The 27,584-nt window shown below is 47.0% G+C and overlaps 4 protein-coding genes across 10 annotated transcripts; all 4 read left to right on the forward strand.

The window, feature by feature from the left end:
* Nucleotides 1-374: 374 nt before the first annotated feature.
* Nucleotides 375-5,802, forward strand: rnf139 (ring finger protein 139). Its single transcript, XM_061759291.1, has 6 exons — nt 375-779; nt 1,737-2,386; nt 2,622-2,769; nt 2,859-2,965; nt 3,143-3,394; nt 3,524-5,802. Exons 1-6 carry the CDS (start codon nt 617-619, stop codon nt 4,310-4,312), a joined length of 2,109 nt encoding a protein of 702 aa, XP_061615275.1. The 5' UTR covers nt 375-616; the 3' UTR covers nt 4,313-5,802.
* A 151-nt stretch (nt 5,803-5,953) lies between these two features.
* si:ch211-171h4.3 (serine/threonine-protein kinase SBK2) lies at nt 5,954-12,819 on the forward strand. Of its 3 annotated transcripts, none has more exons than XM_061759299.1 (5): nt 5,954-6,458; nt 8,491-8,635; nt 8,966-9,168; nt 9,246-9,407; nt 9,783-12,819. In XM_061759299.1, the coding sequence occupies exons 1-5, from the start codon at nt 6,453-6,455 to the stop codon at nt 10,407-10,409; spliced, it is 1,143 nt and encodes a 380-aa protein (XP_061615283.1). In that variant the 5' UTR covers nt 5,954-6,452; the 3' UTR covers nt 10,410-12,819. The 3 variants fall into 3 exon arrangements, with proteins under 3 accessions (XP_061615283.1, XP_061615284.1, XP_061615285.1); XM_061759300.1 differs by lacking the exon at nt 5,954-6,458 and adding an exon at nt 6,511-7,779; XM_061759301.1 differs by lacking the exon at nt 5,954-6,458 and having other exon boundaries at nt 8,507-8,645.
* On the forward strand, nt 12,437-19,661 carry LOC133470670 (epsin-1-like). Of its 3 annotated transcripts, none has more exons than XM_061759293.1 (10): nt 12,437-12,558; nt 13,133-13,248; nt 13,790-13,866; nt 13,941-14,096; nt 14,583-14,711; nt 14,869-14,989; nt 15,073-15,248; nt 15,838-17,176; nt 18,166-18,252; nt 18,948-19,661. In XM_061759293.1, the coding sequence occupies exons 3-10, from the start codon at nt 13,798-13,800 to the stop codon at nt 18,959-18,961; spliced, it is 2,091 nt and encodes a 696-aa protein (XP_061615277.1). In that variant the 5' UTR covers nt 12,437-12,558; nt 13,133-13,248; nt 13,790-13,797; the 3' UTR covers nt 18,962-19,661. The 3 variants fall into 3 exon arrangements, with proteins under 3 accessions (XP_061615277.1, XP_061615276.1, XP_061615278.1); XM_061759292.1 differs by having other exon boundaries at nt 12,472-12,558; nt 13,157-13,248; XM_061759294.1 differs by lacking the exon at nt 12,437-12,558 and adding an exon at nt 12,559-12,648 and having other exon boundaries at nt 13,157-13,248.
* Nucleotides 19,662-20,747: 1,086 nt separating this feature from the next.
* Nucleotides 20,748-27,575, forward strand: LOC133470672 (germ cell-specific gene 1-like protein). 3 transcript variants are annotated; one of them, XR_009786041.1, is made up of 9 exons: nt 20,748-21,268; nt 22,135-22,385; nt 22,633-23,067; nt 24,209-24,403; nt 24,533-24,592; nt 24,666-24,824; nt 25,394-25,505; nt 25,589-26,839; nt 27,139-27,575. XR_009786041.1 is itself a non-coding variant. In XM_061759297.1 (8 exons), the coding sequence occupies exons 3-8, from the start codon at nt 22,872-22,874 to the stop codon at nt 26,058-26,060; spliced, it is 1,194 nt and encodes a 397-aa protein (XP_061615281.1). In that variant the 5' UTR covers nt 20,748-21,268; nt 22,135-22,385; nt 22,633-22,871; the 3' UTR covers nt 26,061-27,575. The 3 variants fall into 3 exon arrangements, 1 of the variants encoding a protein (XP_061615281.1); XR_009786042.1 differs by having other exon boundaries at nt 25,589-26,455; XM_061759297.1 differs by having other exon boundaries at nt 25,589-27,575.
* Nucleotides 27,576-27,584: the final 9 nt, after the last annotated feature.

A 27,584-nucleotide genomic window follows, 5' to 3' on the forward strand; every position in this document is an offset into this window, starting at 1 on the left:
TATACTCTAAACGCTGTGTTGAGCCACATGCTACAAAATTTTGTTCCGTATTCTACTTGTGCAAAGCTAAATGACAATAAACCTTGTGTAAGTCTAAATCGATGATTTTTTATTTTTTTGGGGGGTATTATTTATTTATTTATTTTTGGAAAATAAAATCTGTGAATCAAGACTATGCGGGGGCGACACTGCAGCTGAGTGGTTAGCAAGGATTTTAATCGCATTGCATTTGTGCATTTCAGGTAACCTGATGAAATTGGTTTCATATTGATTCCAGTCCGGCAGAACACTCGGACTTGATGGACACTTGTATTGCAGTAGTACTGTTCACTGTGCTGTCGCTCATTTTTCCTCGAAGGGGAGAGTGAATGTTGTAGTTCCGCGCTCAGTCGGTAGGCGGCGGTAGCGTCCCACACGCCCGACGAAGAAGACGCACCAGAAAAGTTAAAGTGGCCAACATGGCGACCGCGACTCCTAGCTGCCAAAGCAAGTGAAGCCCGAGCTAAGCCCGAACAACCCAGCCAGGACAGCCTGCCAGCGGGCGACTTCCATGCCTGTCCCCGGTCCATGGACGTCCCGGAGCCACTGGGACTGTGAGCTGTGAGCCCGAAGCCGCATGGCGTCCACTCAAGCCCGGATAGGCCAGCAGGCCCAGGCGGTGCTAGATGTGGCTCTGCGGGTCCCGTGCATCTTCATCATCGACGCGATTTTTAACTCTTATTCCGAGCCCGGACCGGGATGGGCCGGTACCGTCGGGGATGGTGTGCTCCGAGTCGTTGGTAAGTTTTCGGTCGACACGCACGCACAGTAGCAGCTCGAACCGGGGCTAATGTTAGCGAGCCGCCGAGGTCACGTCACCTGTCAGTTACACTCCAACCGCGAAGTCGACAGCAACACTTTTTTTTTTTTACGCTATAATATACATTTTTTGTGTGTGTGTGTTTGTGTGCGTGTGTAAAATCCTTTGCCTTATTTTAAATGTCGTCTCTGATCATCTTACGTGACCCCACAAATGGAGCTGGTCGCATTCATCATGTGTTTACTCGTCAAAGTTTGTTGTCGTTCACCTTTTCGACCTTATTTGAGGCCCTGTACAGATACGAAGGATTTTTAAAATCTGAAAAAAAAAAAAATATATATATATATATATATATATATATATATATATATAATTAAAATCTGCTACACACATGCAGATTAAGAATCAAGCATTTTAACAGTTTTAACACTACACACATACACATTCTGTATTGTACATATTGTACTTAAAAGAAGCATTTCTGGTTGATAACATTCATGCAGTCCACCCCAGGATTGTGGGTTCACTGCATTTCATTTTGTAAGCCACTGTAACGTGTAGTTACATCAACACTGCCATATATGGGAACATTTGAACCAATTTCAATAGTCATTCAATTGCAGTGGATTGCACACAACATATGATACAATTTACCAGAATGCATGTTTGAAAACAAACGTCTAAAAGACTGAATGCAAACATTTTGAATTCAAAGTTCAATACAACTGAACTGCAGTGTCATTGTCACATAATGCGCACTTTGAACATTTGATTCAGTGCTTTCAAGTACCACTAGAGGGAGCACACATAACAAACACAACTTTTCAGACCAATTAAGTGAAAATGGATCATTAATTTCCAAGTGTGGTTGGGAGTCACTATCGATGAGCTCAAGTTGTTTGGGGAAGTTCTGTGACGCATGTCCATCATCCTGCAGGTGTGCTTGTCTCCAGCGTGGTGCTGCTGCTCTCCCAGAAGGCCTTGTTCAAGTTCTACACCCTCTTCCTGGCCGTCGTCTTGGGCGCAGCGGCCGTCCTGGTCAACTACCACGCCACCTCCCACATGGACTTCTACAGCGCCTACTACAAAGCGGCGCTGGGCTTCCGGCCGCTGCCCAGAAACGGGCCGACCCTGTGGCTGGGCCTGGCCGCCGTGCAGCTGGCGTTCGGCGTGGGCTACGTGTTCCTCTTGGGACTGCAGTCGTCGCTGGCCGCCCTGGTGGTCCTGGACATCATGGTGCCCATGTGGGGGCTCGTGATCGAGCTGCCCCAGGACGCGCGGCGGGCGGTGGCCGTCTTCTCGGGCGCCGGCCTGGCCCTCAACACGGCCGCGTGCCTGGCCGTGCGGCTCAAGTGGTTCTACTACTCGTGCCGCTACGTCTACCTGCTGGTGCGACACATGTACCGCATGTACGGCCTGCAGCTGCTCCTCAAGGACACCTGGAAGCGAATCCGCTTCCCGGACGTGCTGCGGGTTTTCTGGCTGACTCGCATCGCGGCGCAGGCGATCATCCTGGTCTACGTGGTGCAAGCGGTGCGAAGGGAGAGCGGCGACGCCACGGGCGCCGACGGGAGCTCGGGCTCGCAGGTAAAAGCTGAACCGATAGCTAACAGCTTGCAGCTCGTAGCTGGTTTGGGTCAAGTTAATTTAGTCCCTAGCATTGACCAAGTACCTGGCAGCAGGTAAGCAGGGAGGATGCGTTCGACATAGGACAACCTGTTTTTTTTCCAGCAGCTCAGCACGGAGCCGATTAAATTGATTGATTCTGACTTGCACATACGTGACTTCCTCCCGCCTGTGGCTGTTCGGTGGCAACCTTTAGGGTTACCTGCTGAGCTGGGACGTGTTGTGCGACGTGACGAGCAACCTGATCATCTCCGGCTGCGACTCCACGCTCACCGTCCTGGGCATGAGCGCCGTCATCTCGTCGGCGGCGCACTACCTGGGCCTCAGCATCCTCACGTTCATCGGTGCGAGTCGGCGGCCTTCCCGGCGGTGGAAAAAAAAAAAAAAGAAACGCTCACCGGCGGTCTTAATGCCGGTGTCGTGTCTCGTTCAGGCTCGACCGAGGAGGAGGACAAACGTTTAGGCTTCGTGGCTCCGGTGCTGTTCTTCATCTTGGCTCTGCAGACCGGCCTCAGCAGTCTGGACCCTGAGGAACGCCTGGTAGGACACGAGAAGCGCATCGGTTGATGTGCGGTGCGCAATCGCTCGCTGTGCGGCGGGTTTAAGAGTTTCTGAGAAATGACCGATGATGTACAACGTTCGTAAATCAAGAATTCACGTCATTACACGTCGCTGGCATCGCTAGATCACAGAAGTTCTCCTGCTCCGTTCCCAAAGGTCCGCCTGAGCCGCAACATGTGCCTTCTGCTGACGGCCATCCTGCACTTCATCCAAGGGATGACGGACCCGGTGCTGATGTCGCTCAGCGCCTCGCACGTGTCCTCTTTCCGCCGCCACTTTCCCGTGCTGCTGGTGTCGGCGGCGCTCTTCGTGCTGCCCGTGGTGCTCAGCCACGCCCTGTGGCACCACTACGCCCTCAACACCTGGCTCTTCGCCGTCACCGCCTTCTGCGTGGAGCTGTGTCTCAAGGTGCGTCAAATGTTCTGCCTGTAATTCAGATCTTTATTGTTGTTGGGACCCAAAAAAGTTATCGGAATTTTATTCTGCCAAAAATTCCTATCGGTGTGTGAAGTTGAACACGCTTCTCGCTTGGGTCAGGTGTTGGTGTCGCTGACCGTCTACGGCCTCTTCATGGCGGACGGCTTCTCCAACGTGCTGTGGGAGAAGCTGGACGACTACGTGTACTACGTGCGCTCGGCGGGCAACGTGATCGAGTTCCTGTTCGGCGTGGTGATGTTCGGCAACGGCGCCTACACCATGATGTTCGAGTCGGGCAGCAAGATCCGCGCCTGCATGATGTGCCTGCACGCCTACTTCAACATCTACCTGCAGGCGCGCAACGGCTGGAAGACCTTCATCAACCGCCGCACGGCCGTCAAAAAGATCAACTCGCTGCCCGAGCTGCGCGGCGAGCAGCTGCGACGCATCGAGGACGTGTGCGCCATCTGCTACCAGGACTTCGCCGCCTCGGCGCGCATCACGCCGTGCCACCACTACTTCCACGCGCTGTGCCTGCGCAAGTGGCTCTACATTCAGGACACCTGCCCCATGTGCCACCAGAGGGTCAACGTGGACGACGACGGGCAGGACAGAGACGCCTTCTCCAACAATAACGGGGACTACGCGCCGCCGCAGGAGGCCCCCGCCGCCCCGCCGGCGGAGGAGAATCCGCCCGCCGACGCCCAGCCGGTCAACAGGGCTGCGGCGGCGGGCGCGTTGGCGGCCGGCGGCCGGCCGGTGTTGGCGGCGGCGGCGGGGCTGGACCACGAGCTGCTGGAGGACAACGACAGCATCGAGTACGACGACGACGACTGGGGCGTGCAAAACGCCGGCACGCCCGTGGAGGAAGAGTATTTGAACGATGACACGGACTCCACAGACGACTGAGGGGGTACAAAAAAAAATAATAATAATAATTAAGTTCACTTCAGCTTCTTAATTGAACAAAACGTCAGGGATGATTTAGTGTTTTGGGGGGTTTTACTCCAAAAATGGGAATATGCGTATCTGTGAGAGCGAGGGAGCGTGAGTGGCAGAGTTTAGCGCCTGTGAGTTCGAGTTTGTTAGATAGCGAGTGAGAGTATGCGTGAAGTATTTGTGAGAGACTGCGTGAACGTGAGCGAGCGAAAGAGCGTGTCAATGTGAATAAGTTTGGGAAAGAGCGAGTGATTGTGCGAGAGCTTGTAAATGAGATGGAGTTGTGAGAGAGCGAGAGAGCAAGTGTGTGACAGAATATGGAACATGAGAGAGGAAGAATGTAAGCGTGTGAAATGCGTGAGAGCTTGTAAATGAGATGGAGTTGTGAGAGCAAGTGACGGAATATGTGACGGAATATGAGTGAGTGTTTTGTTTTTTTCACTGTATTTTAGGGGTTTAGTTTTTTTAATTTGTTTTGTTTAATTTTAATGTTATTTTTAAATTATTATTTTATTTTTTTTAATGTATGCATTTATTTTGTTTGTTTGTGTTTTTTTTTTTTTTTTTGGGGGGGGGGGGGGGGGCTGCTTGTGTTGACCAAATTGTCCCACTAAGGTTTGCACACGATTTTCCCGTTCTCGCGTCTCCTGGTTGCTGTTCCTTCCGTTTGCGCTAACTTTTTTTCCCCTTGTTGTTGCGGTTTTAATCTCCGCCGTCATGAAGTACTCGTCACATGTCCCCTCTCTCGTCCAATCAGTGCCAAGCTGACTGATGACTCGCTACTGGTCTCTTGTGCGACCGTGCCTACATTTATGTACGTTCTTGTACATTATGGGTTAAACTAACACATACGCACGTGCTGAATCAGCGTCTTTTGGTTCTGATAAGTTATGTTGGAAGGGTTTCCCCCCCCCAAATAGAAAAAAAAAAGCATTAATGTGATTCTTTGTGTTGAGCGAAATCTGTAGATTATCAAGCAAGAGGAGTCCAGTTGCCTCCATCATGCTCAAGTGAGTTTGCGATAATCATGGTTTTGTGGCCAGAATTCACCAAAGGAGCCGAAGAAAGTGTTTTGCGTCTCAGGCTCGCCCGCGTTCGAAGAATTTTACGTTTCGGGGCCGTAAGGTTCAGCTGGTGTGGGCTAATCAAATTTGCGTGCAGGCAGGAAGCACTTTTGCAGCAGACACTGAAACTAACGCAAATCCTCGACGACTGGCACACAGCAAAGCTATTTTTGTAAAGTTGAGTGTTTTTGAGGCCCTCAGCGCAACGGTGGCGTGAAGGCTTTAAGCACAAATGTTGTCGTTTTGTGTCATCACTGCTGTACAAGAAAAAGAACTTGATTTTTTTTAATGTTTTTTTGGGGGAAGCTTTTTCGACGAGGCCAAGCTTTTCATTTTGCCTTTTGGTTGAGGAAAAAAAAAAATAGATTTATGTAAATAAAATCATGTTTGATATTGCTCGTGTCTTATCAAGTCGTCTTATTCACGCTAGTGTGCTAGGGAACACTATTGATGAACCTTATTGGACGTTTGTACTGAACTAGCTTCCAAATGCAGTCCATGTAACGTGGGTTCATGGATCGTGTACATGCTAGAGACACAGTGTTGATGCTTTATGATCCTCTCCGTTTTTAAGTGCTTCGCCGCCATCTTGATGCATACACTCAATGACAAAACAGGGATTTGATCTATTTTGTTATAAGTTGGAACTTCTTATTTTTGGAAGAAAATAGACATTTCTAAGGGGAAACCCCTCGCCCTCAATGTTTGACTGGTACCATACCTCCAGGTGGCACTGATTCGCCAATCAACTTCTGTTACACACGCACAGAGCCTAGTTTGTGTGTGTGTGTTTAAGTGAGCACAGATTGTGCTGGTTAAAGTTGCAGCCCGCATCAAGTTGCTGACACAAATTTGACTGCGTGGCTGCGAACAAGCTTGGCTGACTGGCGCCGGCTCCCGGTTCTGCTGGTGGTTCTCCAGGTTCTCGTGGTTCTCCTCCTGGTTCTGATGCCGCCCAGTTGCAGAGGACACGTTGGCTGCAGGCGCGCCTGCTGACGGAAGAACATTTGGACTGAGATTTTGGATCGGAACGGGGAAAAAAAAAAATGACGGTAATGTTGTGAATGATGTTGATTCCTTCGCGAGCGCAAAGAGAACGATGCTTGTCAGGTTAAAGATGATCATATCTTGATGGGTGTGATTTTTATTTATTTATTTTATTTTATTTTTTTAAAACTCCAAAATATAAAGTCCTATATAAAATGGCACTACCTCGTGCTGACGTGTCACCTTGGGCTTCAGGAGCTTTGATTACTATTTTGAAATTTCCAACTCTGGAGGGGGGGGGGGGGGGAAAAGCTCATTCCTCATTTTTCTTATAACCTAAAAGGATTAAGAAGAGATGCGAAATTAGCAATATTTCCGCTCGACTGTAACATTTAATGCCTTTCTTTGATTTTGAATTGATTGCACTAGGGCTGCAACTAACAAATATTTTAATCCTCGATTAATGTGTTCTGAGGACCGAGGTTCGAATCCCGCCCCACGTGCCTGCGTGGGCACGCCGATTGCCTCCGATATCCCAAATACACGCTAGGTTAATTGAAGACTCTAAATTGCCCGTAGGTGTGCATGTGAGTGCGAATGGTTATTCGTTTATATGTGCCCTGCGATTGGCTGGCGACCGGTACGGGGCGTACCCAGCCTCTCGCCCGAAGATAGCTGGGACGGGCTCCGGCACGCCCGCGACCCGCATGAGGAGAAGCGGTAAAGAAAATGGATGTATGGATTAATCTGTTTATCTTTTCGATTAATCGATGATAAAAATAAATTTGAATTTCCGTGCCTTTATCAATAACAGGACAATAGTACAAATTGACAGTCCAGAAAATGCACGTAAATGATTCCGTTCGTGGGTTGGTGGCGATCATTGTAAAAGATGTTTGCAAATGACAATCAAGTCTGCTTTCATGGAGGATATTTACCATTGAGATGCTCAAATTTTCTAAACAATCGATTATCAAAATAGTTGTCAATGAATTTGATCATTGATTAGGTGTGGATTCATCAATTACTTGTTGCACTTCTAAACCCCCCCCCCCCCAAAAAAAAAGGGGGAAAAAACACCTGCTAAGTGGCTCATCAATGTCCAACAAGGGTCAAAGTTCAAAGCGGCTTCTTCCATTTTGGTTATTTATGTTCATGTTGTTATTAATAGCAAACGTGTCATTGCGCTCCTCGAAAGTGCTCGACAAACATCGTACATCATCCTCATAGCGGCCGAATATTCGTTGACGACAATTCCGCTGGACGTGTTCGAGTTCTCCGGATCGTTGCCGCCTCGTAAATGTCGGCGTCCGAACAACGAGCCGTAGATTTTATTTTTACTTTTCAAGATTATCTGTCAATGTTCCGCGTGGGGCGTCAGGTTATGTAAGAAGCGCTCATCGTAAACACTTTTTATTGAGGGGACACTCGCACACGCACAGACACACACACGCACACACATACTCATGCATTATGCTGACACCCTGCGAAAGTCTCCAAGCTGGAATGTGAGAGTGAAAGTTTCTTGAGTGAGATGAGCTCATTAAGAAGAGGCTGCCATGTTTTAACTCGGTTGGGCAGCACGGTGACCTCGTGGTTTGCACGTCTGTCTCACAGCTCTGAGGTTCTGCGTTCGAATCCTCTGTGTCTGTGTTTTGTCGTGAAATTGTTCGTAGGTGGGAATGCTTGTCTGTCTACATGTTCCCTCACATGAACTTGTGACCGGTCCCGGGTGTACGCCGCCTCTCGCCTGAAGGCAGCTGGGAGGGTTTTGATGATTTACGTATTCGTGCCTGATTCGGGGGCTTCAGCTGCTGAGGGCTTTGTTACGGCTAATAACAGACGTGTATATGTGTGTGGGGGTCGTCACCGTGGCGACAGCCATCACTCGACAGTGCCTTAAAGCCGTGGTGGTTTCATCTGACTCGTTGTTGTCCAATAAAAAAAAAAAACTCTCGTCATAGTCACACCGTGCTCGTCTTCATTACGCGGATGAGGGGCTCAAGCGTTGTGGTTACCGTGGTGACCAAACAACCACTTGCACTGACTTTCCTCTCCCGTGCGCATGTGTGTGTATGCACGTGTATGCGTGCGTAGGCCGCCACCAGGCTTCTGGACGACATGTGCCATCTGACCGCTCAGTCGCTGAACAGGTTGGAGACGTCGGAGCACTTCCAGGTGGTCAAGATGTTAGGCGAAGGCTCGTACGGGAAGGTCATGTTGGCCGTGCACAACAAGAGCGGTGAGCCACGGTGTGTGTGTGTGTTAACATCAATTGCATCAGCGACATCACCGGCATCCTCAACAACACCATCATCAATGACATTAAAAAAAAAAACATCAACAACATGAACATCAAAATGATCCCATAAGTAACATCAAAGAAATCAACAATATCATCATCCACACCGACATCAATGACGTCGACATCAACAGCATCAACGTAAGTGACATCAGTGACACCAACACTATAAAAACTAACATCATCATCAGCGACACTAACATCATCGTAATCAACAAGATCACGAATTGTAACCAAGCAGGGCGTCGGTGTGTGCGTCTGTGTGTCCAGGAAGCCCGATGGCCCTGAAGTTCTTCCCTCGCGTGACAACGTGCCTCTGCTCGTTCCTGCGCGAGTACAACGTGTCTTTGAGGTTCTGCACGCACCCGTCTCTGAGTCGCGCTCTGGGCATCGCCTACCTGACGCCGTCGCACTACGTGTTCGCGCAGCAGGCCGGCCTCTTCGGCGATCTGTACGACTTCATCGTACCCGAGGTAACGCTAACATCCTAGCTTGTCAAAGTAAGGGGAAAGAACGCTCACTGACTATTTGGACTGGGTTGCTTGGTCAGGTGGGCGTGGAGGAGGACCAGTGCCAGCGGGTGGTGTCCCAGCTGTGCGGCGCCCTGTCCCACCTACACTCGCTGGGCTTCGTCCACAGAGACGTCAAACCCGAGAACGTCTTCCTGTGCGACGCCGCCTGCCGATGGGTCAAGCTGGGAGACTTCGGCATGGTGCGTTCACGAACAAGAACGATGGCTTAACATTTACAGCGGAATTTTATGATGTATTTATTGATTTATTTTTACCTCGCAAAAGTCTCTAAAAGTGACGCTGACTGCATCCGGAAAGTATTCACAGCGCTTCACTTTTTCTTATTCCAAAATTGTTTTCATCAAAATTATACACACAACCCCCCCCCATAATGACAAATATAGGACTTTTTTTTTTCAAAATGTTTAAGCCTTTAAGCAATGTATATTTGAACAAAAACAGTGCAGCAACACATGTAGATAGCGGTTGTGAAGCTGCAACATTCAACACTGATAGATAACAGATATGAACATTTTCCTTTAAACTGGCGCGTGCGTAACACTTTTTCACTGCAGGTGAAGGCCCGAGGAACCAAGGTCCCGGAGGTGTGGTACCGCTCCCCCTACTGTACCCCCGAAGCCGAGGTGGCGCGAGGCACCGAGGACAGCGGCGGCGATCAGAATGACGCAAAAGAGCGAGCGAAGCCAGGAAACGAGAAGAAGCGACATCCGCGAGTTTGGGCCTCCGTGGAGCCCAGTGTCGACAGCTGGGCCCTGGGGGTCCTGACCTATGCCATGCTGACGGGCGCCCACCCGTGGTCCCACACGTCCTCTGACTGCGGCGCCTACCTCAAGTATCTCCAGTGGTTCCGCACGGCCAAAAGCCTGGAGGACGAACTGGACGTGTGGGCAGAACCGCAGCGCCAGGGCCCCGACGGCTCCCCAGCGGAGTTCGGTGGGAAGGGGCAGCCCCCCGTGGCTCCCCAGTTTGCCCGCTTCACCCCGCTGGCCCGCGCCTTCTTCCGCCTGCTGATCAACCCTGGCCCGCAGGACCGAGGGCGGCCCGAGGACGCGCTGGGGTACCTGGGGGGCGCCTGGGTGCCGGCCGGGGAAAGAGAACAACTGGAGAAGCAAAGGAAGAAGAGCCGAGGAAGAGGAGCTGTGAACAAGGTGAAGGAGAAGGAGGGCCGAGGACAGCGGTGAACAAGGGCCTCATGTGTTGCCTATGTTAGCTTTAACATTAGCATTAGCACTAACAAGAGGAAGAACCAGGGAGGTGGCGAGCGAGGGACTCAGACGTTGTTTACATTAGCTTTACTATTAGCAATAGCTTTAGTGCTATGTTACGTTAGCTTCAGCATTACATTTAGCAATAGCGCTTACAAGAGGAAGAGGAGCCATGAACAAAGTGAAGGAGATGGAGGGCGGAGGCCGCGGATGAACCTGTGCTTTATTTTAGCATTACCTTTGGCATTAGATTTAGCATTAGTGCTAAAAACAGACGATGCATTAAAATCACTGACAGAGTATTGACCTCCGACAAGACTTTCGTATTCGTTCATGCAACATTTTAGTCACTGACAAATGTGGATCAGATCTGGCTCAAATCTGGTTTGAAACTACTCGTATACCTACTCCTAATACAGAGAAGAACCCTAGCGGGATGAAAAAACAGGACTGAAGTTGCACTCAAGTAAACCGAGTTTCCTTGGGGGAGGTCACAGCTGAGGTTCTGCAGAGAGGTTCTCTCGGTTCTGCTGTGTTGAGCTGATGAACGAACTGCGTCTATATTTACCTCGCGACCTTTCAGCGCTTCATTCTTGGCTGCCGAGCGCATCCACTCGACTTTGTTTATCCGTAAACGCGTCGGACAGTTTCTTGACGTCCTGACAAGAACCAGAGATGCCTGTGATACCGTTTAGCATTTAGCGTTTAGCACCCACCCACACACACAGTGGGCACCAACTCAATTCAAAGTTCCAAAATAGACATGAGCTCATAAACTTGACACGTGGGCTTTCATCACCGGATTTGAACACTCGCCGTGTTCTGACCCACTTCGCCAAATCCTCTGAACCCCCCCCGATCCTCTCCTCCCGCTTCGGATCATCTCACTTTGGAAAAGTGTGGGTGTTGAACTGTTTCACTGGGGAAAATGTGGGTGTGAAACTCTTTTACTGTAGAAAGTGTGGGTGTTGAAACGTTTTACTGGGAAAAGTGTGGGTGTGAAACTGTTGTACTGGGAAAAATTGTGGGTTTTAAACCCTTTAACAAGGATAAGTGAGGGTGTTGAACCATTTCACTGGGAAAAGTGTGGGTATCGAACTCATTCACTGAAACAAAGGGTGTTTCACCATAAAATGTGTGCGTGTGGGACCGTTTTATTGGGTAAAGTGTCGGTGTTGCGCCATTCGACCAGGAAATGTGCGGGTGTTGAAACCTGTCACCAGTAAAAATGTGGGTTTCAAACATTTTAGTGGGAAGTGTGGGTTTTGAACTATGTCATGCACACCCACATAGAGACATCGGGAAAAGTGTGGGTGTAAAATGTCCAGCGGGGAAAGTGTGGGTGCTGTGCGGGTGTTGAAACCTGTCACCAGTAAAAATGTGGGCTTCAAACATTTTAGTGGGAAGTGTGGGTTTTGAACTCTGTCATGCACACCCACATAGAGACATCGGGAAAGGTGTGGGTGTGAAATGTCCAGCGGGGAAAGTGTGGGTGTGCATGCTTTTTCCTGATGAAAACAAATGTAAAGTCACATTTTGAAATGAATTGTGCCTATTTGTGAGCTCACTGACGTCGATCGCCGTCTAGTTCTTCCACACCACGCATCTGAGCACCCAAGGGCAACGACTCGCACCCGCATGCAATTTATGAGGGTGTAAACACGCTGACCTCCGAGCAAGACGGCAGCTTCTTCCACTTGCAGAGAATCCCGTTGCGGTGAACCTAGCAGGCTGGCGAGCCGAACGTCGTCAATCCTCAGGCTGCTTAGTGGATGACAGCTCGAAATGCAGGGAAAGGGATCCCTGCCGAAACCCGAGAGCTGCACTGTTGCATGCTGGGAGACGGTCAGACTCCTGGCCAGCGTTCCCACTCCCACTCAAACCAGTGGACACCTCAAAATAATAATAATAATTTAAAAGAAAACGTTGAATTCAAAAGATATATCCAATGGAAATATTTCAGTTGCCGTGTTTGTCCCTTTTTCAACCGTATTTTCGTTCCTGCCTTTCCACCGATGTACTTTCCAGTCGACAGGGGGCGCTAATGCTCGTCAACCCTGGTTGCCCAACCGCCAATTGCTTCAACTCAAAAACACGAACAAGAATAAAATCCTCTTCGGATGCAGTGAGTAGCTGTGAATTTTCTCTCATTTTCCACGTTTCCGCCGCGGTTTGCCGGTGCCCGACGACTAGGACGTGATCACCTTAGCTAAATGTTGGTTAGCAACGTGTCTGTTGTTGTCTTGTGGACTAAAAACTATATATTTTTTGACATGATTGTCCAGCAATCAGCGCTCGGTCGCCGCCATGTTGACTCCTGTCTCTGTCCGAGGTCCTGTAAATCAAAACATCTAATCATTAAAAACATGACATTCACACGCTTTTACGTGGCCCAAAGTGTTCATTTTGTCGCGGAAATGTTCGCGTGTTAGTCCGCCTTGACTTACGCGAGCCTCGAGACGCTTGAGAAATTGCTGAAGATCAGAAGCCAGTGGCGAATATTCGAGAATATTTTGAGACGGGAAGCACTTGTGGTTAGTGGTGAGCATATCTGCCGCAGAGTTGCAAGGTTCTGGGTTCGAATTTCGTCTCTGGCCGTGTTGAGTTTGCATGTTCGTGGGGTTTACATCTCACATTCCCCATGGAACAAAACAACTGTTCCCGTGACTAAATTTGTCTTTGTGTGCCCCGACACTGAGGTTTGTGTCGACTCCTTGTTGCAGCGTTGAGGAGCAGAAGAGGTCAAGCACGATGAGCCAGTAAGCTGCACTCGAGCTACATTAGCATCCTTAGCACAGCAGGACATCACTCACAGGTACGTATTCATGATGTACACGTCTTGATCCCCTACGAAAAAGTAGTCGAGCCCCTTGAAATTGCCTCCGTCGCAGCATAAATTGGTCACTTCATCGAAGTCACAATAGTAAACAAACACTGCTTAAACTAATGCTACGCAAACCCGTTATCAGACAGAAACAGTATGTCCACGTATGGTCAATTTATTAATTTTTCCCCCCCACCAATCGATGCCACTGGTCTGTCCTCACATTGTCTGGTATGTTTCGATGTTATTAACCAATTTAAAGTGTTGAACATATCTTGAGACCTAATCGGTGAACTCTCTTGAACTGTGTGAGGAGTGTTCTGTGGGAGCCGTACGGCATGATGTCACCTCAAGATTCAAAGTTCGGATCTTTTTTACGACAATAAGGAGTGAACAAAGTTACGTTAGATACATTTATATAAGCCTGTTTTTATTTTATTTAACGGATTGCTGTAATAATTTTGGTGGCAGCGTATTAAAAATTCCATTCCAAAGGGTTCGCACAGTTTTTCTTGTGTATATCGTCCCCCAGCAGGCACCATGACGTCCTCCATGCTGCGCAGACAGCTGAAGAACCTGGTCCAGAACTACTCTGAGGCCGAGGTCAAGGTAGGTCACGCCCGTCCGGAATGTAGTTGAAGAAGAAGCCGAAGGACTGTGGGCTGACGCCGCCCGTGGCGCAGGTTCGAGAAGCCACGTCCAACGACCCGTGGGGCCCGTCCAGCTCGCAGATGGCCGACATCTCGGACCTGACTTACAACGTGGTGGCCTGCAACGAGATCATGACCATGCTGTGGAAGAGGCTCAAGGACGACAGGAATTGGAGGCACATCCACAAGGTCACAGGAACAATAGTAATACAGTGTTCCCGTTTGTATTTGTGATTCATAACCGGCAGATGTTTGGGGGGAGGGGCAAACTATATTGCGTTATTCAGTGTTGGGCTGTCACTGTTGAATCTTTTTAGAATCGATTATCCTATAGATATTTTGTTGAGTAATCGAGTTTTTTTTCTAACCCTTCTTTTTTACTCTACTAACATAAACTCTACAGAATTTGAGACAACGCAATCAGTTAGCATTCACAATTAGCATTAGCGATTACAATTGTAGGTTAAAAAAAATGCCAACTACCATTCAGCTCACTTATACATCATGTTATATGTACATTAATCATCTAATAGTGTCTTAAACATCACCTACAGGTGCTCCTCTGTCGTTTTTGCCAAAGTTTATCAATGGCCCAACACTGTGTCCTGTTTTTTGTGCTCAGGCCAAAGACATGCTCAGTATAAAAATGAATTACCTTGCGTGCGATTGTTGCAGTCGCTGACTCTGCTGGAGTACTTGCTGAAGACGGGCGACGACCGTGTGCTCCTCAAGATGAAGGACAACATCTACATCGTCAAAGCGCTCACGGAGTACCGCTTTGTGGAGAAAGACGGCAAAGACCAGGTGAACGCAACTTTCTCCACGGCGCTTGTTACTTCTTGGTGTTCATCTTCATTTCCATGTTTACTTTTTAACACCGGTGGGGGACACACACGACAAAAAAGCATCAAACACACATTGGGGGAAAACAAGCAAACGTGAACAACGCATGTCTCCCAAGGGTACAAACGTGCGAGAGAAGGCCAAAGTTGTTCTGGTCCTGATGGAGGACGACGACAAACTCAAGGAGGAGCGAGACTTTGCTGTCATGACCCGAGAGAAGACGTCCAAAGGTTCCGCAGGTAACTGAGCAAGTCGTCGGTCCGGGCTCGGCTAGTTCCCTCTGCGATCTTCCCTCCCGGCTTATCCGGCGTTCTCGCGACAGCCTCGTCCTCGGACGCCGTCAAGGACCCCAACTACAAGCCGTGCTACGTTCCCGGCACCTCGGGGCTCCCGTCCCTGGACAACATTCCCTCAGTGGCCGACCTGACCGCTTCCTTCGCCGCACGCAAGGAGGAACGCGTCAAGCAGGAAGAGCAGAAGAAGGAGGTGGAACGGAGGGTGAGCCTGCAAAGGTTGCTGTTCTCCGCCTGCGCAGTTCAGCAATTTTAGTTTTTTTTTTAGTGGAAAGCGCATCATGAGCAAGTTCATTTTCACATTATTTTGTGTATGAAAAAAAGGAGCAGTGTTTCCAACCTATTTTCTGGAGATATTGCTAAAGACAGCTCCATGTGTTGCCAAAAGTTGCTGAATTAGCAACAGCAAAAGTGCTAAATTGAATTCTCAACTCGACTCAATTTTATTTTCGAGCACTAAAAACAATCACAGCTGAAACAAAGTACTGTATATAAATAGAAATCTAACAAAATGTAAGACAACTAAACAGACAGTATTTAAAAAACAAAACAAAAGAAAATCCCACCAGGAAAAAAAAAAAGCTAAAAGAGTTTTGTCATTGGTATCTGCTTTTTTATAAGCAAAGGAGTGGGAAATCGATTATAAACGAAAATAAACAATTTGATGTTTTTGTGAAAATAAAATGTGAGGTTTTAGGACCGTATCGCACAGCTCTATTCCGATAAAAAGTGGTTCTCACACCAACACAAAATTCGTTTTGCTTTAAACATAAAAATTTTTCTGTGCTGTGTAGGCCAAAATGTCCGAAGATGAGCTGAAATGGGAAGATGCTGGAAAAGGAAACGGCGTTGTGGATCAGGCCTGGGGAGGAGCGAAGAAGGAGGAGGAGGAGGAGGAGGATGTCAAGCCAGAGCCCTGGGGGGTCCCCAAGGCGGACCCTTGGGGTGCACCCTCCAGGCCCGATGCATCAGATTCAGGTCCTGCTAAAACAGATGATTATTCTTTGGAGTCTCCAAGCGCTCAGGTTTTCGGCGACAAAGATGAACCCTGTGATCCATTTAAAGCACAAACAGATACACAAGATGCCTTTGTGGCCCAAAATGACGCCCCAAAACATACAGGCTCCTTTGAAGACCAACCCAAAAACCAAGAAGATCCCTTTAGTTCTTCTAATAATGACCCATTTAACACCCCAAAAGATGACCCGTTTAACACAGCTAAAGGTGACCCGTTTAACGCCCCAAAAGACGATCCCTTCAACACACCAAAAGATGATGCGTTCAACGCCCCAAAACAAGACCCATTCAATGCCGAAAAAGACGATCCCTTTAATGCCCCCAAAGATGACCCGTTTAACGCCTCAAAAGATGACCCATTAAATGCACTCCAAGACGACCCATTTAACACCCCGAAAGATGACCCGTTTAATGCACCCAAAGACGACCCGTTTAACACCCCGAAGGATGACCCCTTCAACTCCCCCGAAGACGACCCATTTAATGCACCCATAGACGACCCATTTAACACCCCGAAAGGCGACCCCTTCAATACCCCAGAAGACAAGTTCAATGCCCCCAAGGATGATCCATTTAACACCCCTAAGGATGACCCGTTCAACACCCCAAAAGACGACTCATTTAACAACCCAAAAGATGACCCCTTCGGCACTCCAAATGACTCCTTCAACGCCGCAAATGATGAGCCATTTGTAGCCTCTCTAGTATCAACTTCCTGTGAAGAAAGTCCACCTGCCGCCCCCACCGCACCCCCGAAAGACGACCCCTTCGGCACCCCGGAAGACGACCCCTTCTCAGCACCTGCTGCAGAAGCTGACGAAACAGCGGCCCATAAGGACGACCCTTTTTCCGCCCCGTCCGACGAGGACCCCTTTTCTGCCCCCCCGACGAGCCGTAAAGACTCCCCCTTCGAAGAAGAAGGCCGGGCATCGGATCCCTTCGCCGCGCCCCCGCTGAACTTGTCCCAAAGCGAGGGAGACGCGTGGGGGGCTCCCTCCGGCTCGGCACCCCCCGCTGGCTCGGACCCGTGGGGCGGCGGCGCATCTTCGCCAGTTGACAATTGTGACCCGTTCGGGGACGCCACCAAAGCCCAAAGTGACCCATGGGGGTCGCCAGGTAATACAACACAACTTTATTTGGAGATGGAAAAAAAAATAAAAAGTTGAGATGTGTAAAAAGGTTTCTTTAAAGTAATAAATTATATAAATATATAAAACATATTAATTATATAAATATATAAATGGATATGTATGTATTTATTATATCTTTAAATATTTTATGTTTTACATAATCAATTATTTTAATAAATAAAAGTAATTGAGTATTTAATTGTAGTGTTCATGATTAATTTAATTAGAATTAATCAGCCATTATTAAAACAAATGTTTCATTTAAGAAAAGTTTAAATCATGTTTATTTTTATATTTCTTATGTATATGGACTTTATATTTTTTATATAGTTTAATAAATAAAGTAATGATTATATAATATATCATTATAATAATAATTATCATCATTTACTACCTGGAGTATTAGCAGTTGGAATTTATTTGCCAATTATTTAATACATTTATACAAATTTGTCAAATGTCAAATTGTGCATTTTGAAAAGGTAACCAAGTAAAATATGTATGTAAATATGTAAATTATTATCTATAAGTTCTATAACTATATATGACATGTAAATATGTAAATTATTATCTAACTATGACATATGTAGTTTGTTTCAATATAAATATTTTAATTTTTTACATTTTCTGTCATTAATTTTCCTTAAATTAAAAATTTTGATATTGTATAACAAACACATTTATATAAATGTTTATATTTTTTACCTTTAGTTTATCTCCTAATTTATACATTTTATATAATTCATTGTCCATAATCAATTATAATTCATTAACCAATTATTTAATGCAACATATTTGATGTCCATGTAAAACTGTTTCACTATTTGTTTTTATTTTACTATTTACAATCAACGAGAAAAAAAAAATCTAATTGAATAAATGCATTTTAATTAAAAAGTCAGAACGCAGCGGGCTATTTTTTGCCGACAGTCTTCTTCCGGAAGTTTCTACTTGAGTTGTGTTCCTCTTGTGAAGGTTCTGCTGATGCAAAAGATGCCTGGGGTGCATGCTCCTCCGCTCCCAGTGACCCTTTCGGAGACTCGAAAAGCAGAGGAGGCAAAGGTAATGCATTATTATTATCATTGCCAAAAAGTGCCAACATTTTTATTATTCTGTCACTTTTTGTCCTCATACTACGTTCATGTCTCTCAACCGATTCAAAGCATTCCCACTAACAAAAGTATTCACAAAATCAGCGAACCTTCCCCCCCCCCACCCCCAAACCATAACCAAAATTTCCATTTTCCCGTAATTCCCCAATTCCCATGAAAAACAAAATCCCTTAACTCATTCACTGCCAGCTTTGGATATTTGACTTCTAAAGCCGTCAATGGCAGTGAACGTGTTAAAGTGAATGTAAAAATTTTCCACATTAAACTCATCAAATCTAATTTTGGTAATTCACATTCCATGGATGAAAATTCAGAACTTAATGGCGATATTTTACATATTCACAGCCCCCCTCCACATTTCTCAAATCCTTCCCCCTTATATTGTTCAGCTCAGTCAGGGCATGTTGCGTTTTATTTTCAGGCTACTTTTTTTGCGATATGTTAGCATTTCAGCAATTCTCATCACAAATAATACATATTATACATATACTGTAATAACTTATTTTCCCCAATTTTCAATTTCATTCCCTCCTACCCCCAACCCCCGGTTCATCGTCAACTCTTCAGTGTTCATATGCAGTTTGTCTAGTAATTGCATTAGTAAATAATCATTTGTTTCTTTGTTGCCTTTCTTGATGCCTGAAGAAAACTCCTTCTAGAATCTTGACTGGATCAGAGGAGGCGTGTACAAACTACAAAGATGGCGTTCTTTTTCGTGCTGGGCGGCGGGGGCTCCTGGACTTGGTCCACCTGAAAACTGCGCCCCCTTCCCAGCATGCCCAGCGTACCACCCCCCACCCCGGGGCCTAGACCACCCCACCCCCACCCCCAGGCCCGCCCCCTACGAAGGAGAGCTAGTCCTAGCGCACGGATGCTTGATGAGCGCTGCGATGGTTTCTATGGTTACGGTCAAGCAGGGAGTGGTGGCGGCAGTGCCACTCACGGACATTAATCATCAATTTGTTTGGCTCCTCCCTCTCTCCTAGTGCTATTGTTGTTGTGCGTGCGTGTAGTTGTTTCTTCACGTGTTGAAGTTGTGTAGCTGTTAGCATTAGCATTGGGCTAACTCTTCGACCCCTCCCTGCTGTGACTAAGCATCCACAAAATGGTGGCATGACTGAACCGCGTTTACATTTTGGACACATGTACACACGCATGCACAAGCACATGTACATACATACACACACCTTCACACACATTCACACGTAGATTCATGTTCACACGCACACATGCACGCACACACACTTGGTAGCAAATTTGTGTAGATGCATGTGTCCAACAAAACGAGTGTTGTAATTATTGAGTGTGTGCGTGCTGCTGTAATCACACATAAACCTTACAGTAAAATGGAAAATACAATCAGGAGTATTTATTGCTTTATAGCTTGAATATTTATTGATGGGACCACTCTGCGCAAATTTAAAGTTCAGGTTGTTGTTGTTGTTTAGCCGTGATGAAGATGATGATAATTGATGATGATGATATGTGACAAAGTTTCATGATTAATCATCTCAGTAACCAGCGGTGTCTTTTTTTTTTTTTTTTTAAATCCTCACTTTTTCAACAACGTGAACAAAATACTAATGTGCGTGTAAGACATCATTATAATGCGCTAAATACTAATTAAATTAATTGATCAAGTTAAATGAATAATGATGGTTAATTTGACCCCATTTGTACCTAAAATATATTCATAAGATCAGAACCTGATACTGTATGTTGTTATTCTCACATAACAAATCAGAATCACTAACATACTAATACATATTGTTTTATTTTATATGAAAACATTTTATTTTTACAGTGTGAGTGTTGTAGCAATTAGTGTACAGTATGCAATTCTGTATTTTTATTTATGTATTTATTCATATTTATTTCTATTTATGTATTTGAAAGTTTTCTCAGATTTGGTCTTCTGTCAGAAGACATTTCTTCCGGCGACCACAAGAGGGCGGCAAATATTTCATGTGTTTACATACGGTATACGCAGAAAAATGAAATGAGTAGTTCCTGAAATTCATCTTGATAGGCTGTGATGTCATTGAATTGTTTGCTTGGGTGTTTCTGATTTATTTTTCTAGGACTTAATGATGATGGATGATGACACAAATATTTCTGAACATTTCATCGAGTTCGTACTCGTGTGTGTGTGTGGGTATGATGTGCATTATTTATTATTTATTGTTGTGATATAAATATTGACCTGATTATGCCATAGAATCATGTATATTATTATTGATCATTAATAATTATTATCACAGGTAAGTATTTCTCGCTTTCTTGATGAAATATCAGTGCGGCATAGTTCGTGTGATGAAAACCTTCATGATAAATCAACTAAATAATCAAATACGTCTGATTTGTAATTTTGTTTTATTAAATAACTTGTGTTGGATTGAATAAGAGCCTTCAAACGTTTCCATTTTTTTTTAATCATGTTTCAGCATTCCAGCATGTTTGAGGATTTGTGTCATGTTTCACTATTCCACGTGGTTGTTCCAACATACGTGTTGTGCATCTTAATTTCAGCATTCCGTGTTGTGGTTTCAGGTTTCCGTTGCTGTGTTTCAGCATTCCATGTCAATGTTTCAGAAACTCACGGCGTGTTTCAGACTTGCTACGTCATGTTTCAGCACGTTTAAAGCTTCGAGCTGTCACTTTGGAAAATCACGGCGCTGTCCACTTGGACTCTGCGGCTTCTGTTCCTGGACGCCGTGGTTCACCTGATTGTGCAAGTTTCATCTTCTATAACTGGCGAGGTGATTGCTCTAGGGGGGTCAGAGGTCAAGAGTCGCTGTGCGAGTGGGCGTGGTCCAAGTGGAGCGCGGCGGGAGGTGACAGATGGACTTGCGATGATAACTTGTGATGATGACTTGCGAGGATTACGCCAAGAAAAGTGGACGGCTTTGCCGTGCGAGCAGCCGCAGAAGCCGCGAGACTCCGGCCGGAGAATAACAACGAAGCTGGTGAGTCCTGCACATTTTTAAGACAAAATGTCATGTGGTGGTGTTGTTTCAGCATTCTTTATATTGTTTTAGCATTTTATGTCATTTTATGTCACGTTTCAGTTTTTCATGTCATCGTTTCAACATTTTGTTTTCAGGGTTCCATGCCGTGTTTTAGTATTTCATGTCACGTTTCAGCATTTTGCGTCATGTTTCAGCACTTCGTGTCATGTTTTTGTTTCAACACCGTATGTCATGTTTTTTTAGCATTTTCATGGTATGTTTCATGATGCCATGTCATTGTTTCAGCACTCCATGTTGTCATAGCAACACAAGTCATGTTTCAGCATCTGCTAACTATGTTTTTCATAGGCATCACATTCCATGTCTTCGTTTCAGCATCTGTCTTTCCTGAAACATGTCATAGTTTAACGTGTCATGCCGTCTTTCAGCATTCATGTCATGTTTCAGCATTTCATGCTGTTTCGGGCTTCCACGTCATGTTTCAGCATTCCGTGCTTCAGCTTGTCAATGTTTTGTGTTGGCATTTCGTGCTATGTTTCAGCATTCCAAGTGGTGTTCCAGCATTCCATGTTGCGATTCAATATTTGATGTCGCGTTTCAGCATTCCGTCGTCGTTTCAACATTCCACATCATGTTTCAGCATTCCTTGTTGCGTTTGAGAATTTCATGCCATTTGTCGGCGTTTCATGTATTTCAGCATTCCATGTTGTGTTTCAGCATTCTGTCATTGTTCCACCACTCCATGCCGTGTTTCGGCATTTAACGCCGTCTTCCAGTATTCCATGTTTCGACATTCCGTGTTACGTTTCCATGTCATGCTATGCTAACGTCGCTAACCATGTGTGTTTAATGGACTTCCTCAGGTTGCGGTGGTGGCTGAGACCAAGACAAAGACATTAATCCGATCCAGTCGAGTCGACCAGATTAAGGCGGACTAACATCCCCGAGGCGACCTTTGACATCTCAGTCTTCGGTGAGAAAGTGCAGGAACAGCTGAATTAGTCGCGAAGATCCTGGGATCACGTTTAAGACGTTCATCTTCATCCTGGGACGACGCGGCAGGATGGGTTAGAGGAACCGTTCCCGACCGTAACGTGCCGTGACCCGTCGGCAGGTGAGCCGCGGAAATTATGCAATTTCACTTCATTGGTCAGAAAATGCTGATTGATGTCCTACAAAGAATGTTTCTTTTGTTGACCTATCTGTGCCGGTGACGTATACTGAGAGGCCGAACATTTAAATGCTCCTCCACAACCATCGCGCATCGTCATCATTTTAGTTGACAGCGTATAAGTTTTGTGACGGTTTTGTTTTGGTTGCATGCCGAAGCAACATTTGTAATGTGAAATCTGTGATCAAAGGTCGGAAAACGGCGGGATAGCGACGACGTTCGTCCAGGAAGTCGGGAAAGTGCCGGAATGTGAAGAGAAAATCTCCGACCTCACATCTGGGTCCGCCATCGAGTCAATCGCAACTTCCCTCATCTCATTCCCTGGATTTTCTCTCGCTCTCTCGCTGGCCTCCCTCGCCGCGTCCGCCATGCCGCCCCACCTCTGAGCCTCGGAACGGGAAGTGGGCCCTCGCCCTGCCGCCGTCCGCCATGTTGGAAAAGATGTCCCGCCGGCAGCGTTCCCTGCTGTCGTTGGCGTTGACCTCGCTGGCCCTCAGCTTGTCCGTGTCGGCCTTCTGCACGTCCTACTGGTGCGAGGGGACCCACAAGGTGGTCAAGCCGCTGTGCCTGTCGCCCGTCAAGATAAAGAACTGCGGGCAGAACAACAGCCAGCCCTACACCACAGGTCAGAGCGCCACCTGGTGGACGGGCGCTCTCCTACACGCACAAATACGGAAAACTGTACTTTGTTCCAGTAAATCGTACTTAAAACAGTTTACAACAAATAGAGTACCCAAAATGACTTTAAAAAAATATGCAGTAGTGCCTTAACTTAAGAGTTTAATTCCTTTAGGGAGCTTGCTCTTAACTCAGGACACTCGTATCGCAAATCATCTTTTCTAATTGAAATGAATGCAAATGCCATTAATCCGTTCCAGACCAACAAAAAATCATTAAATTGATAAAATGTAAGTTTTGCATGATTTCATAGTAGTATAAAATAGGTTTTCCAAAACAATTAAAAACATAAAATAACTTTTTTAATGAAATCATAATCGATATTCAAAACAAAATATGTTTCTCTATAAAATGTAACTTTTACACAATTTAATCATAAGAAAGATACAGTACCCAAAACAGTGTACAAAAAATGAAAATCAGGATTTTCCTCTCTAAAATGTAACTTTTCCACAATTTGAAAAGTTTGGGAAAGGCTGATATGATTATACTGTTGCTATTTTACTTTGTGTGTGTGTGTGTGTATCTCTCTAACGTGCTTTTAAAGGTGCTCTATAAATGAAGTTATTATTATAAAAGTGGTGTTATGACACATACTGAAGTTGATTTATTGAACGGTGAACTGGCACAGATTCCCATAATCCCTGAAAGCTTTGTTGCTAATCTCTCAGCTCTTGTGGATTCTGGCAGGTTTATCTTTTCATTTCTTTTTTTTTTTTTTTTTTTTTCTTCCTCGAGCATGTGCTATGCAATGTTCCTCGTGTACAATCCACATGTGCGCGTTGCAGTGTTCCCCTCCTCGGGAATCGGCAGTTTTCAAATGAAGGGCGCCGGTCAATCCTTCTGAAACTTTTATGTCATCGTGCTAGGTGGCTACATATGTGTTAGCATTAGAAGTCAGGCGCTAGATCAGGCGTGGGAAAGCTATGGCCCAAGGCCACAACTGTTCATTTTAAAAATCAAATGTGGCCCGTGAGCACCAAAGTTTGTCCGCCCATGCGTTAGATGTTGAAATAGATAAATAGGAATATTTTTGGATGTTGGAACGTCGTGAAGCCTAACTTTGTCAAGTGTTGCCGCCCACACAGAGGCCCCCACGCCGGACCCCAGGAACCCGCCGTCCAACGTGACGCTAACGCCGCTGCAGAGGGAGCAGCTGGCGATCCTCAGGAGGAAACAACTGGCCAACGCCGTCCACTACATCTGGGAGACGGGCGAAGACAAGTACATGCTGCGCTACTTCCACACCGGATTCTGGCTCTCCTGCGAGAAGCACAATGAAGGTGAGCGCCACGGGGGTTGCGTGGGGGCGGCTAACTCCACGTTGGCCGCGTTGCTTGGAGAGTGATTTGAAGTTGAAAGCTGCATCTCGGAAATGGATGGATGCATTGTGATACCGGTTGGTGTTCCAGGTGAGGACCAGGAGGAAAAGTGTCGTAGTTTCATCGAACTGACTCCAGGAGAGACTCAAGGTCAGCGGCTGCGTCCCGCCCCGCTTCACCGCCGCCGTCATATTTACCGGCGCGTGTGCGACTCCACCCGCAGGTGTCCTGTGGCTGTCGGTCATCAGTGAGTTCATGTACATCGGCCTGCTGGCCATGGGCTTCCTGCTCATGTGGGTGGAGGCCATCTGCCTGTGCGCCAAGAGGGAGATGAACGCCCTCAAGATCAACGCCTTCGCCGCCATGTGCACCGTCCTGTCAGGTAGGCCCAGTCCCGCATTTTGAAACAAATTGTATACGATTTTCACATGCAAATAGGCAAGACACGTTAAGTCGTGTTAAGTTCAAGTCTGTCAAGTCGAGTCTCATGGATACTCATCAAAGTCAGGTGGAGACTTTCATATGTTTTAGCCAACCAAGTCCCAAGTTCTAAAACTGGCACCTTAAGGGGCCTGTAGACTAGTCGGCAACCTGATGGCGACTTGAGTCTCCGCCACGTCTCCTGGAGAATAGCTGCCGTTGCCAGGGAGTCGCCGTAAATACAAACAATTGTCGATTTTTTTTTTCAAAGTCTCCATCGGATATCTCGGAGATGTTGCGGAGACTAATCCTGTCCGGGAGATGTCTCTGCGACATCCCCGAGACCTGCTGGCGACTTCCGGGCAAACTGGTCTCCACGGGTCGTCGCCCCGGTGAGAACGCAAGCGATAGTTCGCTCTCCCGAGTCACCCGAGTCGCCGCGACCGAGCAGTGGCAGCGGTCACGGCGACGTCTCTGCCAGTGCGATAGGCCCTTGATGTCTGACTCGAGTCCCCCACCTCTGGCGCGCAGGCATGATGGGCATGATGGCGCACATGATGTACACCACAGTCTTCCAGATGACCGTCAGCATCGGGCCCAAAGACTGGAGGCCGCAGACGTGGGACTACGGCTGGTCCTTTGCGTACGTCCACAAACGCATCATAATAACCAGAAGTCATAAAGCACTGATGCCCCCCTCTCTGTCGTTCGCCCCCCGCCCCCCAGGCTAGCCTGGCTGTCGTTTAGCTGCTGCATGGCGGCCGCCGTGGCCACGCTCAACTCCTACACCAAAACCATCATCGAGATGAAGCACCGCGCCCGGGTGCGTCTGGAGGAGGCCCGTGCCGCCGCCCGTGCCCCCTCCTACGAGGAGGTGGTCCGCGCCGGGGGCGGCGTCTACTCTGTCAGTCAGCTGATCCAGCTGGGCCAGCAGGGGGCGCTCATGGACCCCCTGTGGCCGCGGGGGGTGGGCCCCGCCGTGGGACCGTTGGCCTGCGGGGCCGGCGGGGCGCTGGTCGGGATCGGAGTGGCGGGCATGGGAGCCGTCGGTGTGACGGGGTCGGGTGGGCGGGCGGCGGAGCCTAGTGGCAGCCTGGTGGCGCTGGAGGGGTGCGGCGTGGACGGATGCGAAGACTGTGAAAGGGAGCTGGACGAGATGGACTATCTGCACGAGGACGGAGACGGCTCGCTCTGCTAGCGCCGCTTTGCTGGCACCTGCTGGCCTGGAGAGGAACTGCATGCCAGACAGGCTCGTAGCAAGTCGTGTGACTTGAAAGTTTTTGAAACCGTCAATCAGCGTATTGGAGAAAGAACTAATTCTTTATCTTCAGCTCAGTTAGACGATGTTATGACAAACCAGTGTGGTATGAATGGCACGACACGTTTTTTTTTCGTTTTTTTTTTTAATCAACCGCCTCAAGGGTGATGGGCGCCCTCGTACGTGAGATCCGACATCACTTGCGCGTTCAGTAAATGAGTTGATTCCTCACTTCCACAGCAAACGTGTCCTGCGCATTTATTTTTTGGGGGTTGTCGACAGGACGGGGAGAAAAAAAGACATCAGCGCCGCGTTCTAAAACACAGCCGTGGAAGGTAAGATTATTTGCTATTTATAATATTTACAGTCTTGTTCTGAGCATTGCCTCTGCAAGGTTATTGTATTTTTATTTTTTGTGTGATTGTCAATTGGGTTTAACCAACAGACATGGATTTGTGACAGTGGCGGTTCACCCGCACGAACTCGTCCCCCCCTCGGGAAGGTTCCATTGTTGGGGGTTGGGAAAGCCTTTGTGTGTTTTGTTGTTTGTTTGTCTCCGGGCAGAAGTCTGTGAGTACACCATAATTGGATGACATTGCTATATAGGAAAAGAACAGCCCCTGCCTCAGTGCCCCCAGCCTGATGGTTGAATGACGTGAGGAAGGATACGGGCTTTGGCTCAGAGCAGACTGCAAGCGAGGAGCTAGCAACAAATAATGGTAGTTATTATTATTTTAGCTAACTTGCACCAAGTCTGTGTAGCTACAGCGTCCAAACATGCAAAGAGCGAAGACTGCGCCTAGTGATCATAACACGAGTCGGGCAATTTATGTGTATGAGCAAGGAGAACGCATATTATTTTCTCAAGTAATTCACACGGTGTCCAAGTGGTTAACGCTACTGCCTCACAGTTGTAGTTTTGACGTTCTGGGTTTGAATCTCGGCACCAGCCTTCCGATGTGTAGTTTGCATGTTGGCGGCGCTGTGCTTAATAAAGAATTTTTTTTTTTCCTCAAAGGGCCAGCACGCGAAAAGCTATCGTGTAGAAGTTGAGGATTTAGTCGGCGCATTTAATGACTGCCGCAGCGAAGAATGAGAGATTTGGACCTGAGACAGATGTTCTGCACAAGATTACGGGAATAATCTGCACAAAGCGAGCGGGTGATTGACAGATCAGCAAGGTCGGGAAAAGTAGGAGAGTTGCTGTAACAACAGGAGGAGGAGGATTCAGGTCAAGAAGACGGCAGATGTGAAAGGAAAGCAGGTCTCACGACTAAATTAATCTGTTCTTGTGCGACGCAAACATCTGCACCAACACCACAAGAGTCCAGGGTCAAGGAACAAATAGGAAATGAGACACAAAGCCAGATTATTCTACAATTTCAAACATGAAAGATTGTCCAATATATAACGCATATACAGGTATGTGGTAATAAATGAGAATAAGGAAGAAAAGTTTCAATG

The sequence above is a fragment of the Phyllopteryx taeniolatus genome, chromosome 21, assembly GCF_024500385.1.
Source record: "Phyllopteryx taeniolatus isolate TA_2022b chromosome 21, UOR_Ptae_1.2, whole genome shotgun sequence".
Classification (NCBI taxonomy): domain Eukaryota; kingdom Metazoa; phylum Chordata; class Actinopteri; order Syngnathiformes; family Syngnathidae; genus Phyllopteryx; species Phyllopteryx taeniolatus.